The following is a 19,497-nucleotide window of genomic DNA, read 5'->3' as shown; positions in this document are numbered from 1 at the left end:
TGTGCTATAGGACAATATTGAGTCTCATGCATTTGACAGAATATGGGTAAATATGAGGTGTTCCCAATCTGTTCATAGAGCACCCACACGGAAAAAAGGAGTTTCTCACTGTGTGGAGCAAAGTCCTGTTTTAACAAAGGAGGGTGGGGCATGGGGAGGATACTTGAAGTGGGTCCCTCCTCCTGGGTGTGGTTTGTTAGATAGCCAGTGTCTAGATAGACAGTCAATAAGTTGACATGCAACAGATCGACAGGGTCAAAGGTCAACATCATCAAAAGGTCTATATGAAAAAATGCACTCATGCAAAGGTTGACATGAGTTTTCTTTAAAAAAAAAATTGTGTCCATGTCAACACCTGTCGAGATGGACCCTTTAATAAGTATAATGGGTACCCTAGCATGGCACGCTTCGCTCGTTTGGAACTTAACCACGTGGATGGAAAAGTATGAAAAAGTAATTGTAGGCCTCACTCAAGCTAAGTGCAAAACTACCGTCACACAAGCTCCTGATGGATCTGCACATGCTCACTGGTGGCCTCGGCGGCCATCTTGGTCTAGGGAATGAAATATCAGTGGAACCGTAGCAACATGGCACACTTCACTTTCAATGTAATAGTTCATGATGGAGAACACTCTCAGACGTAGCACTTGCACCTTGCTCGATGCCAGCTCAAGTCTCAGTGACGTCGTGAATGGTGGTTTTGTCTAAAGAGGCACAAAGTGGGCATCTCAAACCTTGCCCGTGCAGACAGGCAGCTGTACCCCAGGGAAGGGCTTGAAGCCATACCGGCATAAAGATGCAATCACTACACACGGACACAGCAGCACCTCACTCACACTACACTCACTCACCACACATGGGCTCAGCAGCACCTCACTCACACTACACTCACTCACCACACACGGCACAGCAGCACCTCACTCACACTACACTCACTCACCACACACGGACACAGCAGCGCCTCACTCACACTACACTCACTCACTACACACAGACACAGCAGCGCCTCACTCACACTACACTCACTCACCACACATGGGCTCAGCAGCACCTCACTCACACTACACTCACTCACCACACATGGGCTCAGCAGCACCTCACTCACACTACACTCACTCACCACACACGGCACAGCAGCACCTCACTCACACTACACTCACTCACCACACACGGACACAGCAGCGCCTCACTCACACTACACTCACTCACTACACACAGACACAGCAGCGCCTCACTCACACTACACTCACTCACCACACACGGACACAGCAGCGCCTCACTCACACTACACTCACTCACCACACACAGACACAGCAGCGCCTCACTCACACTACACTCACTCACTACACACGGACACAGCAGCACCTCACTCACACTACACTCACTCACTACACACAGACACAGCAGCACCTCACTCACACTACACTCACCACACACGGGCACAGCAGCACCTCACTCACACTACACTCACTCACTTCACACGGGCACAGCAGCACCTCACTCACACTACACTCACTCACTACACACAGACACAGCAGCGCCTCACTCACACTACACTCACTCACTACACACGGGCACAGCAGCACCACACTACACTCACTCACTACACACAGACACAGCAGCGCCTCACTCACACTACACTCACTCACTACACACAGACACAGCAGCGCCTCACTCACACAACACTCACTCACTACACACAGACACAGCAGCGCCTCACTCACACTACACTCACTCACTACACACAGACACAGCAGCACCTCACTCACACTACACTCACTCACCACACACGGGCACAGCAGCACCTCACTCACACTACACTCACTCACTTCACACGGGCACAGCAGCACCTCACTCACACTACACTCACTCACTACACACAGACACAGCAGCGCCTCACTCACACTACACTCACTCACTACACACGGGCACAGCAGCACCACACTACACTCACTCACTACACACAGACACAGCAGCGCCTCACTCACACTACACTCACTCACTACACACAGACACAGCAGCGCCTCACTCACACAACACTCACTCACTACACACAGACACAGCAGCGCCTCACTCACACAACACTCACTCACTACACACAGACACAGCAGCGCCTCACTCACACTACACTCACTCACTACACACAGACACAGCAGCGCCTCACTCACACTACACTCACTCACTACACACGGGCACAGCAGCACCTCACTCTCACTACACCACTCACTCACTACACATGGGCACAACAGCACCTCACTCACACTACACTCACTCACTACACACGGGCACAGCAGCGCCTCACTCACACTACACCACTCACTCACTACACACGGGCACAGCAGCACCTCACTCACACTACACTCACTACACACGGGCACAGCAGCACCTCACTCACACTACACTCACTACACACGGGCACAGCAGCGCCTCACTCACACTACACTCACTACACACAGACACAGCAGCGCCTCACTCACACTACACTCACTCACTACACATGGGCACAGCAGCGCCTCACTCACACTACACTCACTCACTACACACAGACACAGCAGCGCCTCACTCACACTACACTCACTCACTACACACGGGCACAGCAGCACCTCACTCTCACTACACCACTCACTCACTACACATGGGCACAGCAGCACCTCACTCACACTACACCACTCACTCACTACACATGGGCACAGCAGCACCTCACTCACACTACACTCACTCACTACACACGGGCACAGCAGAACCTCACTCACACTACACCACTCATTCACTACACCCGGGCACAGCAGCACCTCACTCACACTACACCACTCACTCACTACACACGGGCACAGCAGCACCTCACTCACACTACACTCACTCACTACACACAGACACAGCAGCGCCTCACTCACACTACACTCACTCACTACACACGGGCACAGCAGCGCCTCACTCACACTACACACGGGCACAGCAGCACCTCACTCACACTACACCACTCACTCACTACACATGGGCACAGCAGCACCTCACTCACACTACACTCACTCACTACACACGGGCACAGAAGCGCCTCACTCACACTACACTCACTACACACGGGCACAGCAGAACCTCACTCACACTACACCACTCATTCACTACACCCGGGCACAGCAGCACCTCACTCACACTACACCACTCACTCACTACACCCGGGCACAGCAGCACTTCACTCACACTACACCACTCACTCACTACACACGGGCACAGCAGCACCTCACTCACACTACACCACTCACTCACTACACACGGGCACAGCAGCGCCTCACTCACACTACACTCACTACACACAGGCACAGCAGAACCTCACTCACACTACACCACTCACTCACTACACACGGGCACAGCAGCGCCTCACTCACACTACACTCACTCACTACACACGGGCACAGCAGCGCCTCACTCACACTACACTCACTCACTACACACGGGCACAGCAGCGCCTCACTCACACTACACTCACTCACTACACACGGGCACAGCAGCACCTCACTCACACTACACCACTAACTCACTACACACGGGCACAGCAGCGCCTCACTCACACTACACTCACTACACACGGACACAGCAGCGCCTCACTCACACTACCCTCACTCACTACACACGGGCACAGCAGCGCCTCCCTCACACTACACTCACTCACTACACACGGGCACAGCAGCGCCTCCCTCACACTACACTCACTCACTACACACGGGCACAGCAGCGCCTCCCTCACACTACACTCAATCACTACACATGGACTCAGCAGCGCCTCACTCACAATCACACTTATTTTGTTTGCACTAAAAACTGAATTAATTTAGCTTTAGTGTAACGGGATGCGGTTCGAAGGTTGACATGAAAAAAAGTCGACATGCATATTTCAATTTTTTTAAGTGTTTTTTTTTTCATACTTTCTATACCATCCAAATGGACATAGAGTTTGAATATAATAGTGTGCTGAGCGCAGCGATACACTTATATGGTGACTATGTCAACCTATGTCGACATAGACACCAAACACGCAAAACTGCACGTCAATCTTTTTCAAGTCGACATTTTTCTTACGTTGACCTTTTGACCATGTTTCCCTAGTCTATGTCGACAGTTTACATTCTTTGAAAAAGCCCCTTTGGAGGGCGAAACGCGTCAGTGGCTACGACCCAGCCATCCGGTTTTATTTCTTCATCAGCCCAAGACTTTTGAAAAATTATTACAAATTGCCACAACAGCCAACTGCCATCCAACCACATGGCTTTCCGTATTTCCAAGTCACCTCAGCCGCAGCTTGCAGTCTATGGGCCAGATTCTCTAGGCTTCAAAAGTGATAAAATGGAGAGTGATAAACAGCCAGCCAATCAGCTCCTACCTGCCATGTCACAGACTATGTTTGAAAAATGTCAGGCAAGAGCTGATTGGCTGGTTGTTTATCACTCTCCATTTTATCACTTTTTGAAGCTTACTGCATCTGGCCCTATCTCTGGAGAAGGCAAGGAGGAGCAGGATTTATGGCACATGTGTGTGAGAGGTACGCTAGCCGCTTCTACCAGCAAGGTCCACCTGTCGGCCTCCTCTCAGCGGGACACTCCACCAATTCACACTGATCATGACTCACTACCACGGAAGCACAGGTGAGAGATGTGCATACCGTGCACCGTTCAATCCATCATCCTTTAATGAACAAACTGTCCTGTGGTGAGATACCGTATTTCTAAAAAGACTCCCCGTTGTGAGAGCCGTGGTCCGGCATCACTACGGGAACAAGCCGGCTATTACATTCTTTCTATGGAAAACTAATCTATATGGCAAAGATTTACATCTGATATCAATTTGTCCAATTCCTTGTGGCTCAGATCGGGATTAGAATTACATTTAGCTGTTTTACAAAAGCATTTTTCATAGGTTTGATAGATTATTTTAATGTGTATGTAATGTATATGTAATTTGCATATCACTAATGTGATGTATTTTTTATAATTAATTCTTATAGGTGGCCGCCTACCTCATATCTTCAATTGTAGAAATAAATTGTATATTAATTTATATTGAAACAGTCTCCATTTTTATTGGGTACGTGCATTCACTCTTGGTGTACTAGAAATGTATTTATAATAGCGCAGTTTCTCTGGGCGGGATGTATCAACGCTTACCGTGGCGTTGACATCCCGTTTTCGCGTTCGTCACTTGTTCGCCTGATGTATTAATAAAGTTTTCGTTTTCTGTTGTTGAAAAAACTCCGCCGGGTTGAAGTATCGCGGAGTTTCCAGCGCGAAACATCCTCCCATTGGACAGCATTGTAGCTGAAGCGCTGTGTGATGTATTAACACTCGCAGCGCTCAGCTTCTCTTCCATATAATTCGCCTTATATTGCTGGCGAACTGTTGTGTCCTGTCAGGGTAAAGTGTAAGGTAATTCTTCTGGAGGTGAATGTAACGGTTGTCCTGGTTTTTTTATGTGGACAAGAGGCACCAGGAGCCATTGAGGTGCGAGGCACAGAGCTGTGTGCCAGATGGGATTAGGGTAAAGGTGGGTGAGGAGGGTGTTTGTGGAGGCACCAGGATCCATTGAGGTGTGAGGCACTGTGCAGTGAGCTGTGTGCCAGATGGGATTAGGGTAAAGGTGGGTGAGGAGTGTGGCATATGAGGGCATATTCAAAGTAGGGCAGGGCGGTCTGACCACATGGGCGAGGTGTGTGTGTGTGAGGCACAGAGCAAGCAGGAGGCTTTTTAGGTGTGAGGCACTACTGTGACAGATAGATGGAATAAGGGTGGGTGAGGAGTGTGGCATACGAGGGCATATTCAAAGTAGGGCAGGGCGTCATCGCGCATGCGCAGTGAAAAAAAAAAAAAAAAAAAAAACGAAAAGATTTCGGGAGAGGTCCGCATTACCGCGGACCAAAGATGTGCATAAAATCATCGTAAATAACGCGAAAATCATCGCAAAACAATCGCGAAAAAAGCGCGAAAAAACGGAGTCCACTTCACTACAGAAAAGTGAATATTGATACATCCCGCCCTCTATCCCTTTGGGATAAATTACAGTTTACATGTGTCAACATATGCAGTGTTTACCAATAGTGGTCGACCTATTGATTATCCAGCTTAATTGTGTCGACCTTATGACGCAAACCCAGTGTAACTCTAACTCTATTGTCAGCACCTTGGGAATAAGACACAAATGTAACTATAATACGATTAGTCTTACCTGATGTGCGCGGTGGGAAGACCAGTCTGCTGAGCTCGATGTTCCCCATCAGGACCCGCGTGTAAGCTTCCTGTGCAATATATAATCACAGCGTACCGGTTATCATGTGGCGTTAACGGCCCTGCAGACAATGAGCAGGAAGGACAATATCATCTAGCCTAACAACATAATTATGTCACCGATAAAATGGGTGGGGCAGGGAAAGCGGGCACGTGGGGTTCTCCAAGTTCTAGCATGTCCTGACAGCCAGGTAGCTCATGGATAAAGTGTTTATAAGGGTGTGCATCATACCATCAATGGTCGACATGGAAAATGGGTTGACATAGACACAATGTCAAAACCAGCAAGTTCACATGGAAAAGATCGACACATGAAAAGGTTGACATGCATTTGTCATGTTTCGGAGTCAATGTCAACATCTGATGGCATGGACCCCCAATTAGTGTAGTGCGTACCCTGATTCCGGCCGGGTGCCTCGCCGCACTACTGTTTCGCTCGCCACACTTTACCGGTCACAACTGTTGTCCACGTGGATGATGAGTCATGTACAAGGCCAAAGAGAAAATAATGAAAACCTGTCTGCCTTTTCATGTGTCAACAATTTACATGTCAACATATCGAAGGATTTATCTTCCATTCGTAATGAAAAGTGAGCCTGGACTGACGTATCTTTTGAAAGCTGTCCCCCAAATCTGGGGCGTGTGTTCCGTCATGTGACATCATCCGCCAGCCCTAAGCGCACATCGACATGCCTGCGGTTTTTGTGGGAACTCAGCAAAACCCCGACCAAACCCCCTTCGTTCCTATTCTCCTGCCTCTCTATGGCAGACAAGTAACAATTCCAATCACAGACAAAGGGGCCGATTCAGACGTGCCCGCAGCAGGTCCGAATTCGCATCATCCAGCGATGGTTGGGGTCACACGGCGGTGGCTGCGAGTGCTGACCAGAGGAGGAGAGATCCTTCGATGCTAAGTAACCGTGCACATCCACCCGTAAAACTGCACATAAGTTTGGACAGCGCTGGGAATTCGGTGGGTTAACCTGTTCGCTAGGCAGCCTTAGCGAGCTAGTCTGAATGGGGCCCAGTATCTCTACAGAAGACAATGTAACCTTTTCTAAGTCCGTTGGTTTCCCCCAGTGAACGGTCCGTGTAATGTCTGTCGTTCCGTCACTGGAAAATAGGAAGAAACATTGTATAATTATAGTTTTACTGTTCTTATATAGATGGGTGACTGTCACAGCAACCGACAGGAACAAATACACAGAAACCTACAATATGGATTTAGGTTTTACAGTAATGGATCAATGGAGACGTTGGGAAATGATCCAGAATCAGGCGTTTGGATCCTTTGTACAAATTCCACTGACATGATTCATTCACCATTTCTGCTGTGTTAGAATTTGAATATCAGTTATTGGGACATCCGACTGGTAAATATCTATATGTCACGTTTAGTCGGGACATTTACACTGGGCTGGAAAAAAAGGCAGAAATGGCTTTTTAGGCAACTGTATTGGAGGGGGTATGGTCAGAATCCCAGCAGTCAGGGTCTTGACAATTGGAATTCTGATGGATTCTGGAGGTAAGTACAAAATATGGGTTGGGTTTAGGCACAAGGGTAGGGCTGGGGTTACAATGCAGGGGTGGAGGATATGATCAGGCTTCAGGGTGGTGGGTGGTTAGAGTTAGGCTGCAGGGTGGTGGAGGTTATGATCAGGCTGCGGGGTGGGGGGTGGTTAGTTAGGCTGCGGGGTGGTGGAGGTTATGATCAGGTTGCGGGTGGTTGGTGGTTAGAGTTAGGCTGCAGGGTGGTAGAGGTTATGATCAGGCTGCGGGGTGGGGGGTGGTTAGAGTTAGGCTGCGGGGTGGTGGAGGTTATGATCAGGTTGCGGGTGGGGGGTGGTTAGAGTTAGGCTGCAGGGTGGTGGAGGTTATGATCAGGCTGCGGGGTGGGGGGTGGTTAGAGTTAGGCTGCAGGGTGGTGGAGGTTATGATCAGGCTGCGGGTGGGGGGTGGTTAGAGTTAGGCTGCAGGGTGGTGGAGGTTATGATCAGGCTGCAGGGTGGTTGGTGGTTAGAGTTAGTCTGTAGGGTGGTGGAGGTTATGATCAGGTTGCGGGTGGGGTGTGGTTAGAGTTAGGCTGCAGGGTGGTGGAGGTTATGATCAGGCTGCGGGTGGGGGGTGGTTAGAGTTAGGCTGCAGGGTGGTGGAGGTTATGATCAGGTTGCGGGTGGGGGGTGGTTAGAGTTAGGCTGCAGGGTGGTGGAGGTTATGATCAGGCTGCGGGTGGGGGGTGGTTAGAGTTAGGCTTCAGGGTGGTTGGTGGTTAGAGTTAGGCTGCAGGGTGGTAGAGGTTATGATCAGGCTGCGTGTTGGGGGGTGGTTAGAGTTAGGCTGCAGGGTGGTGGAGGTTATGATCAGGCTGCAGGGTGGGGGGTGGTTAGAGTTAGGCTGCAGGGTGGTGGAGGTTATGATCAGGCTGCGGTTTGGGGGGTGGTTAGAGTTAGGCTGCAGGGTGGTGGAGTTTATGATCAGGCTTCAGGGTGGTGGGTGGTTAGAGTTAGGCTGCAGGGTGGTGGAGGTTATGATCAGGCTTCAGGGTGGTGGGTGGTTAGAGTTAGGCTGCAGGGTGGTGGAGGTTATGATCAGGCTGCAGGGTGGTGGAGGTTATGATCAGGCTTCAGGGTGGTTGGTGGTTAGAGTTAGGCTTCAGGGTGGTTGGTGGTTAGAGTTAGGCTGCAGGGTGGTAGAGGTTATGATCAGGCTGCGGGTTGGGGGGTGGTTAGAGTTAGGCTGCAGGGTGGTGGAGGTTATGATCAGGTTGCGGGTGGGGGGTGGTTAGAGTTAGTCTGCAGGGTGGTGGAGGTTATGATCAGGCTTCAGGGTGGTTGGTGGTTAGAGTTAGGCTTCAGGGTGGTTGGTGGTTAGAGTTAGGCTTCAGGGTGGTGGAGGTTATGATCAGGCTGCAGGGTGGGGGGTGGTTAGAGTTAGGCTGCAGGGTGGTAGAGGTTATGATCAGGCTGCGGGTTGGGGGGTGGTTAGAGTTAGGCTGCAGGGTGGTGGAGGTTATGATCAGGCTGCGGGTTGGGGGGTGGTTAGAGTTAGGCTGCAGGGTGGTGGAGGTTATGATCAGGCTGCAGGGTGGTTGGTGGTTAGAGTTAGGCTGCAGGGTGGTAGAGGTTATGATCAGGCTGCGGGTTGGGGGGTGGTTAGAGTTAGGCTGCAGGGTGGTGGAGGTTATGATCAGTCTGCAGGGTGGTTAGAGTTAGGCTGCGGGGTGGTGGAGGTTATGATCAGGCTGCGGGGTGGGGGCTGGTTAGAGTTAGGCTGGTGGAAGTGGGAGGGTAGAGTTTTAGAGTTAGGCTGCAGGAGGGTGGTTTACAGTTAGATTTAGGAGTAGGGTGACAATTTTTACTGGTATGTGTTGAGAGTCCGCTGTAGGTGTCCTGACTGCCAGGAATTTGTACCCAACGCCATTTGAGTTTGTCGTAACTGATTATAGCAACACCAATATGGAAATTCAACAGGCGTCTAAGTACAAAGCTTGTAGATTTGCATTGCACCATAAGGGGAAGGGGGTGAGCAAGAGATACAGTAGGACTTATCTTTGTCATAACTGTATCGCCAACTGAGGGTAGTGTGGAATGTTTGCCTTAGTATTTAAAACTGAGAATCTTAAGGCTTCCATATTTCCCCGAGTCACCAGCAACACCAATCCAACATATGGATCCGACAATCATCGGACATAGATGATCGGTGATCCAATATGGGAATTGGGGAAATTAAACTTGTTTGCCACTGTTTTCGGTTGGGATTAGTGAAGTCAGGATTTTTAAACATGTTTAACATTCCTGATTCCTTGACCCTACCATGGAGGAAATGGGAAATTGTCCCAGTATATCTGGGATATACGGGGCCATTACAATAATGAACATGCATACAGATTAGCCACAACAATAATCTGCATAGGAACGTGATCGGGAAATACTCACAAATACTGTCCCCCAGAATCAACCAGGTACATTTCTGTCACACTCAGTTTGCGGTTGGTCTCGTTTGTTGCTCTGTAGAAGTAAGAACAGGATTCGATTTTGGGATCCGGATTTGAGCTGCTAACAGCTCTTAAACCATCATCAGAGAGTCTTGTCACACACACAAAATATACACACATCAAACTGACGGAACAGTACATCAAACTGACGGAACAACAGAACGGAGTGAACAGTATGAATCCCCCCCACAGAGATGAGGAGCAGTGTTAGCCTCATATAGAATGAGTTACATCTGCCATGTAACTATGTAAAAAAGGGTGGGGGGAGAGAGAGAGAGAGAGAAAGAGAGAAAGAGAGAGAAGGAAATGTTGCGTGCAGGTTCCAAAGGACTCGGGAGGCCAACGGCTGACTGTACCTGTAATGCGGTAACGCTGCGTTTAGACCACCTGCAGAAATGGTGGCAAAACTTGGCCCTTTGAAGTACGCCTGTTTCCTAGAATATAATACAGAAAATTTTTGTAAGTTCTTTATGTACTAAATGTTTATTTTTTTAGTTCCACAGAAAAGCAGCACAGCAGGACTGATTAGATCCAGTCCAGGTTTTCCTAAGATCTGATGTGAATCATGGTTTGGCTAATTAACATCACCTGTGGTTTCCTGTTAAATGATGTCTACCTGCTACCAATAAAAGAAACAACTTATTTTCATCCAGTGTATGTGATCTCTATCACAATATATATAAGAATCAGCTATTGGTGGAAATTCCACCTACGGTAATAAACATTTTCAATCTTACGCTCTGCGCTCATCAACATAATTCGCTCCGCTGTCTTCAGTCACAGTGCCTGTAGGTACGGTTTTCTCCAGCCAAACCAAGTACTCGATCACAGCCACAGCGTCCCGGATCTAGGGCACAGTATAACCAATCTTTTACATGCACAGAAAATACTTCTAGTGACACACACACCGTCTGATGTCACCAAGTCTCCAGGTGTCATTTCACACGTACAGGTGCTTCTCTAGGTATTGTGTGTTCCATATTAAGGGGACCAAATGATAGCATTATTTTTACAAAAATAAAATGAAAAAGGATGTTTTAAGTTTTTGTGAACTGCTCAAAAAAACTTTTAGTAACCAGATCACATTTCACATACTTAAAGGGGGGTATTCAATCTATTTTCCGACTATCGGAACATTTCATTGACAGAGCTTTATCACAAGCTCTGTTCCCGCATGAGATAATATTTTTGCAATGTAGTCAATAATCGCATTGTGAGCTGAACCAACGTCATCACAGAACGTCCGCATCCTCAGATGGAGATGGTGATAAATTGGCCACAAAGCAAAAAACCTGGTGCTATTGCATTTTTATGTGTGACACTACAAGTCTCAGCATGGTAGCACCTATGTTTAGAGATCCACTACTCTCCTGCACCCCCCCCCCCACCCACTCCACACATACACCTATATACAGTAGCAAAGCAAAGCAAAATAATAGTTACTTTTTATCTAGAACAAACCATATCGCAGTGCAAGAGATGCTGCAAGGACACTTATTATGTTTGCATGCAGGGTAAATTCCATCTGCTTTTGCATGTAGCCCACAGCTGCTGGTCAGATTTATGTTGCAATATAGATCAAAGTTTGAACACACCCCTCACATCTAACTCTCTCTGCACATTGCATCTGCCCCACCTCCAGTGCAGAATGGAGGCAGATGCAGGGCCGGACTGGCCTAAAGATGTACTGGTGAAATCCCAGCTGGACTCTACTGTCTGAGCAGTGAGCACCCCACCTCCTTCCCTAGCGATCAGTAACTTGATGGAGCAGGATTATGGAAGAACATGGGGGCTGCTTGGTTTTCTTCTAAGGAATACACAGAAAGGGACCCGAAAAAAACCCATATTTCCCTATCATCAACTTTTTGAACAATACAAGTTTTTCTGCGGATTCCTAGTTCCGTGCCCGATTAAGTTTGGCGATGTTCGGGTTGATGTTTCCATCAGCACAAGTCTTCTACTACCAAAAATGATTCCCGTGACCCTGAAACTGACTAGACACTTGTCACCTCTCTAGTCACCGCCCAGCTAACTCGGAGTCAGTTGCCCCCCCCCCCCCCCCCCCCCATACAAGACCAGCTATCTCTACCCCCTCCCAATCACTCACTAGCTGAATAATCACACCCATATAGTCCACCTGTAAAGATGTGATACGTACACAGAAAAATATCAAGGTTTAACCCTGTGGTCAACCAATGAAGGCCAGATGGGGGTTGGAGCCGCACTGACAAATAGTAATCTAGTAATAGTTTATGGAAAGACCAATGTTAAGACTATGACGAGTATATTCTAATAGTCATGTGATTGGTGGTGCACCCACGGTTTCAGTATGGCAACCGAAAAAATGTTTTTTTGTTTGCTCAAGAGAGGGCAAACACAAGAAAGAAAGAAGGCTTTGTGGGCGCACTCTTATTTATGTATATTTGTAATTAATTTAAAACATAACTTTTATTTCGATCAATTAGTATAAGACGACAGAAGGATAATTTAAAGAATTGGTGGAGATTAGTGTGATAGAAAAGTATCAAGTTAAGTACCACTTAATAATGGCAAAAAGGGGGGTTTTGGATCAAAATGTTGTGTGATGGTCATATTAACTTTTCACACTTTATTCTCCATTCGGCGCATCACGTCCTTATCGACATTGATATATGGACAATGCGACTTTTGGGCGAAAATGAATGGTTTGGATCCCTTATTCGGTTTTATAAACCGTAGGGATATATGTTGCCCCAGCAACTGTTGAGATGGTATTCTTACAGCTTGTATTGCTTAAGCAGCAGGTGTCTCCAGTACAATTTTATTAGGGATACCTCTATTGATACCACACCAGGGGTTCTTCTGGGGTCACCCACAGGAATACTAATCTGGCCCGTCACTGCTTAGCTTCCAAGTTCGGGAAGTTTTTGGGCAGTTCCAGTGAGGTATGGTGGTATTCTCGTGAGGATTAATTCCCAATATCACAATTGTCTGGTTTAGCTGTATCAAAGCATTAATAGCTGACTCAATACCTGATTATTATTGGCCACGTTTTTGATTTACCAACTGAATATTAGTAATCAATATTTTTGAACGTCCGCATCAGGTGGAAAGGAAAAAAAAAAAAAGGGGGGGGGGGGGGGGAAAGGGGAAGGGGGGGGGGAGGCAGGATAGGGAGAAAAATAGGAAAAGAGGAACAGTGACAGATTTGATGGACAGCAAAATAAGGGGGGCACAGTGGAAATGACAAGGAGGGAGTAAAAAGCGACAGAGAGATAGAGAGTGCAGAGTTGTAGATAGTTTGATGCTGGTAGGGTTAAATACCTCTATGCTGAATCTGGGTGGCCTGATAAATCAGGTATTACAAGTTTTGAGTGGGTTTAAACCAGTGTGTATAATGTGTGTATAATTGGATACATTATACACACTGGTTTAAACCCACTCAAAACTTGTAATACCTGATTTATCAGGCCACCCAGATTCAGCATAGAGGTATTTAACCCTACCAGCATCAAACTATCTACAACTCTGCACTCTCTATCTCTCTGTCGCTTTTTACTCCCTCCTTGTCATTTCCACTGTGCCCCCCTTATTTTGCTGTCCATCAAATCTGTCACTGTTCCTCTTTTCCTATTTTTCTCCCTATCCTGCCCCCCCCCCCCCCTTCCCCTTTCCCCCCCCCCCCCTTTTTTTTTTTTTCCTTTCCACCTGATGCGGACGTTCAAAAATATTGATTACTAATATTCAGTTGGTAAATCAAAAACGTGGCCAATAATAATCAGGTATTGAGTCAGCTATTAATGCTTTGATACAGCTAAACCAGACAATTGTGATATTGGGAATTAATCCTCACGAGAATACCACCATACCTCACTGGAACTGCCCAAAAACTTCCCGAACTTGGAAGCTAAGCAGTGACGGGCCAGATTAGTATTCCTGTGGGTGACCCCAGAAGAACCCCTGGTGTGGTATCAATAGAGGTATCCCTAATAAAATTGTACTGGAGACACCTGCTGCTTAAGCAATACAAGCTGTAAGAATACCATCTCAACAGTTGCTGGGGCAACATATATCCCTACGGTTTATAAAACCGAATAAGGGATCCAAACCATTCATTTTCGCCCAAAGTCGCATTGTCCATATATCAATGTCGATAAGGACGTGATGCGCCGAATGGAGAATAAAGTGTGAAAAGTTAATATGACCATCACACAACATTTTGATCCAAAACCCCCCTTTTTGCCATTATTAAGTGGTACTTAACTTGATACTTTTCTATCACACTAATCTCCACCAATTCTTTAAATTATCCTTCTGTCGTCTTATACTAATTGATCGAAATAAAAGTTATGTTTTAAATTAATTACAAATATACATAAATAAGAGTGCGCCCACAAAGCCTTCTTTCTTTCTTGTGTTTGCCCTCTCTTGAGCAAACAAAAAAACATTTTTTCGGTTGCCAACCTGAAATAGGTCAACATGGCTGAGGTCGACAGGGATGCAAGATCGACACAAGCATTAGGTCAACAATGGCAAGGTCAAGAGTCAAAAGGTTGACATGAGTTGTTCTTGTTTTTTTTTGGCTTGAATGTCAACATGGGCGCCAACATGCGCCCCATCACATGCGCTCATCGTGCTTTGGGCACGGTGCCTCGCTGGGCACGGCACACTATTGTATTCTCCCACCACACCGTAGTGGATGGTAGGACATGAAATACCGCCTGTCGGCACATGTATCCCACACCTGTCTACAGCATGATCGGGGAAGCATTAGGGTCCATACACAATGGGAGTTTTTGCGGGAGCGTGCATCAGCGCTCACCGCTTATCGCTGACCTCGTACACACTGGGCGGCTTTCAGCTAAAAATCACCCAGTGTGTATGGGCCTTTAGTCTCCTATAACATGTAAGAAAATGTTTTTAGTTCATGTTACTCACGTGGCAGTTCTTCAGTAATTGCTGTTCTTTTCCCGTTTTCACAGATTTGGTTCTCATGACGGGAGAATATTCCTCAGCCACAAGTTTATTCTGCAAATAATTATCTAGCGTTATAAAGCTAATACACTTCCAGCAAAGACACACAGATTGTCTAATTGTGTTACAGTACTCGAGAACATTTAGAAATACAGAAATTGGAACGTGCAATGGGTGTGCAAAATATGGGTAACTGGCAGGATACCGTGTCTGATAATGCCACTAATGCTTTTACCTTTGGTATCAATTCATACACGCCGTAATTGGTGTATTTTGATCCGATCCATATTTTCACATCGCCCCGCACGTAGTCTCTCACGGTTTCACTAACTTTTTCATACTCCAATATTTGGACACACGTTCCAGGGCAATTGCTGGTCAAGTAGCTGCGAACCTGACTCGTGATCCGGCTCACATTTACAAACAAGCTGTGTGGAAGACAGAGGGACATATCAGAATGTATACAGGGATATATACAGCGTGATCTGGAAATGTTCATCACAATAAGGCCAGGAAATGTCCACAGAGGGTTTCTGTGAACAGCAGATTCTCAGTGCAAACCCTTTTACAGTGGAACACAGCAATAAAGATCTCACATTTTTAAAGTAAAACCCCACCCAAATTTAATTCATGGTTTTGTCCATTTGAGAAGGAATTTGCCTTTGAAAGTTAACCAGAATAAGTGCCAATATGTAGTCACAGAGTCAATAGGTCGACACCAAAAGTAAGACAGGCATTAGTTAGACATTTATACAAGTTAGACATGCATTAGTTAGATATTGACAAAAGTTAGACATGCATTAGTTCGACATTGACAAAAGATAGACATGCATTAGTTACACATTGACAAAAGTTAGACATGGACAAAAGTTAGACATGCATTAGTTACACATTGACAAAAGTTAGACAATGACAAAAGATAGACATGTATTTGTTAGACATTGATTAAAGTTAGACATACATTAGTTAGACATTGACAAAAGTCATGCATTAGTTAGACAATGATAACAGTTAGAAATACATTAGTTTAACATTGTCAAAAATTAAACTTTGACAAAAGTTAGAAAAGCATTAGTTAAACATTGACAAAAGTTACACATGCATTAGTTAGACATGTATTAGTTAGAAATTAACCAAAGTTAGACATGCATTAGTTAGACATTGACAAAATTAGACATGCATTAGGTAGACATTGACAAAAGTTAGACAGGCATTAGTCAGACATTGACAAAAGTTAGACATGTATTAGGTGGACATTGACAAAAGTTAGACATGCACTAGTTAGACATTGACAAAAGTTAGACATGTATTAGGTAGACAGTGACAAAACTTAGACATGCATTAGTTAGACCTTGACAAATGTTTGACATGCATTACTTAGACATTGACAAAATATAGACATACATTAGTTAGACATTGAAAAAAGTTAGACGTGCTTTAGTTAGACATTGAAAAAATTTAGGCATGCATTAGTTTATTCATGTATTAGTTAGAAATTAACAAAATTAGACATGCATTAGGTAGACATTGACAAGTTAGACATGCATTAGGTAGACATTGACAAAAGTTAGACATGCATTAGACATTGACAAAATTAGATATGCATCAGGTAGACATTGTCAAGTTAGACATGCATTAGGTAGACATTTACAAAAGTTAGACATGCATTAGTTAAACATTTACAAAAGTTAGACAATGACAAAAGATAGACATGTATTTGTTAGACATTTATTAAAGTTAGACATACATTAGTTAGACATTGACAAAAATCATGTATTAGTTAGACATTGATAACAGTTAGAAATACATTAGTTAAACATTGTCAAAAATTAGACATTGACAAAAGTTAGATATGCATTAGTTAGACATGTATAAATTAGAAATTAACAAAAGTTAGACATGCATTAGTTAGACATTGACAAAAGTTAGACATGCATTAGTTAGATATTGACAAAAGTTAGACATGCATTAGTTCGACATTGACAAAAGATAGACATGCATTAGTTACACATTGACAAAAGTTAGACATGGACAAAAGTTAGACATGCATTAGTTACACATTGACAAAAGTTAGACAATGACAAAAGATAGACATGTATTTGTTAGACATTGATTAAAGTTAGACATACATTAGTTAGACATTGACAAAAGTCATGCATTAGTTAGACAATGATAACAGTTAGAAATACATTAGTTTAACATTGTCAAAAATTAAACTTTGACAAAAGTTAGAAAAGCATTAGTTAAAAATTGACAAAAGTTACACATGCATTAGTTAGACATGTATTAGTTAGAAATTAACCAAAGTTAGACATGCATTAGTTAGACATTGACAAAATTAGACATGCATTAGGTAGACATTGACAAAAGTTAGACAGGCATTAGTCAGACATTGACAAAAGTTAGACATGCATTAGGTGGACATTGACAAAAGTTAGACATGCACTAGTTAGACATTGACAAAAGTTAGACATGTATTAGGTAGACAGTGACAAAACTTAGACATGCATTAGTTAGACCTTGACAAATGTTTGACATGCATTACTTAGACATTGAAAAATTTTGACATACATTAGTTAGACATTGAAAAAAGTTAGACGTGCTTTAGTTAGACATTGAAAAAATTTGGGCATGCATTAGTTTATTCATGTATTAGTTAGAAATTAACAAAATTAGACATGCATTAGGTAGACATTGACAAGTTAGACATGCATTAGGTAGACATTGACAAAAGTTAGACATGCATTAGACATTGACAAAATTAGATATGCATCAGGTAGACATTGTCAAGTTAGACATGCATTAGGTAGACATTTACAAAAGTTAGACATGCATTAGTTAAACATTAACAAAAGTTAGACAATGACAAAAGATAGACATGTATTTGTTAGACATTTATTAAAGTTAGACATACATTAGTTAGACATTGACAAAAGTCATGTATTAGTTAGACATTGATAACAGTTAGAAATACATTAGTTAAACATTGTCAAAAATTAGACATTGACAAAAGTTAGATATGCATTAGTTAGACATGTATAAATTAGAAATTAACAAAAGTTAGACATGCATTAGTTAGACATTGACAAAAGTTAGACATGCATTAGTTAGACATTGACAAAAGTCATGTATTAGTTAGACATTGATAACAGTTAGAAATACATTAGTTAAACATTGTCAAAAATTAGACATTGACAAAAGTTAGATATGCATTAGTTAGACATGTATAAATTAGAAATTAACAAAAGTTAGACATGCATTAGTTAGACATTGACAAAAGTTAGACATGCATTAGTAAGACATTGACAAAAGTTAGACATGCATTAGGTAGACATTTACAAAAGTAAGACAATGACTAAAGATAGACATGCATTAGTTACACATTGACAAAAGTTAGACAATGACAAACGATAGACATTGGTTTGTTAGACATTGTTTAAAGATAGACATACATTAGTTAGACATTGACAAAAGTCATGCATTAGTTAGACATTGATAAGAGTTAGAAATACATTAAACATTGTAAAAAATTAGACATTGACGAAAGTTAGACATGAATTAGTTAGACATGTATTAGTTAGAAATTAACAAAAGTTAGACATGCATAAGTTAGACATTGATAAAATTTGACATGCATTAGGTAGACATTGACAAAAGTTAGACATGCATTAGTTAGAGATTTACAAAAGTTAGACATGCCTTAGGTAGACATTGACAAAACTAAGACATGCATTAGTTAGACATTGACAAATATTTGACATTCATTACTTAGACATTGACAAAAAATAGACATACATTAGTTAGATATTGAAAAAAGTTAGACATGCATTAGTTAGACATTGAAAAGGTTAGATGTGCATTAGACACGTATTAGTTAGAAATTAACAAAAGTTACACATGCATTAGTTAGATATTGACAAAATTAGACATGCATTAGTTAGACATTGAAAAAGTTAGACATGCATTAGTTAGACATGTATTAGTTAGAAATTAACAAAATTAGACATGCATTAGGTAGACATTGACAAAAGTAAGACATGCATTAGTTAGACATTGACAAAATTAGACATGCATTAGGTAGACATTGACAAAAGTTAGACAGGCATTAGTCAGACATTGACAAAAGTTAGACATGCATTAGGTGGACATTGACAAAAGTTAGACATGCACTAGTTAGACATTGACAAAAGTTAGACATGTATTAGGTAGACAGTGACAAAACTTAGACATGCATTAGTTAGACCTTGACAAATGTTTGACATGCATTACTTAGACATT

The 19,497-nt window shown here is 43.8% G+C and overlaps 1 protein-coding gene across 2 annotated transcripts in view; it reads right to left on the bottom strand.

Moving 5' to 3' along the window:
* XPNPEP2 (X-prolyl aminopeptidase 2) overlaps positions 1-19,497 on the bottom strand; it is a 132,134-nt gene that overhangs the window by 72,745 nt on the left and 39,892 nt on the right. For both annotated transcript variants that reach the window (XM_083160339.1, XM_083160338.1), the window contains 7 exons: positions 15,455-15,647; positions 15,184-15,273; positions 11,004-11,113; positions 10,623-10,700; positions 10,208-10,279; positions 7,325-7,385; positions 6,214-6,283 (listed from right to left, as the gene is read on the bottom strand). In XM_083160339.1, the coding sequence (XP_083016465.1) occupies positions 6,214-6,283; positions 7,325-7,385; positions 10,208-10,279; positions 10,623-10,700; positions 11,004-11,113; positions 15,184-15,273; positions 15,455-15,647 (674 nt within the window). The remainder of the gene's footprint in view (positions 1-6,213; positions 6,284-7,324; positions 7,386-10,207; positions 10,280-10,622; positions 10,701-11,003; positions 11,114-15,183; positions 15,274-15,454; positions 15,648-19,497) is intronic.

The sequence above is a fragment of the Crinia signifera genome, chromosome 9 (assembly GCF_055691185.1).
Source record: "Crinia signifera chromosome 9, ASM5569118v1, whole genome shotgun sequence".
NCBI lineage: Eukaryota > Metazoa > Chordata > Amphibia > Anura > Myobatrachidae > Crinia > Crinia signifera.
This window is presented reverse-complemented; position numbering and strand designations above follow the sequence as displayed.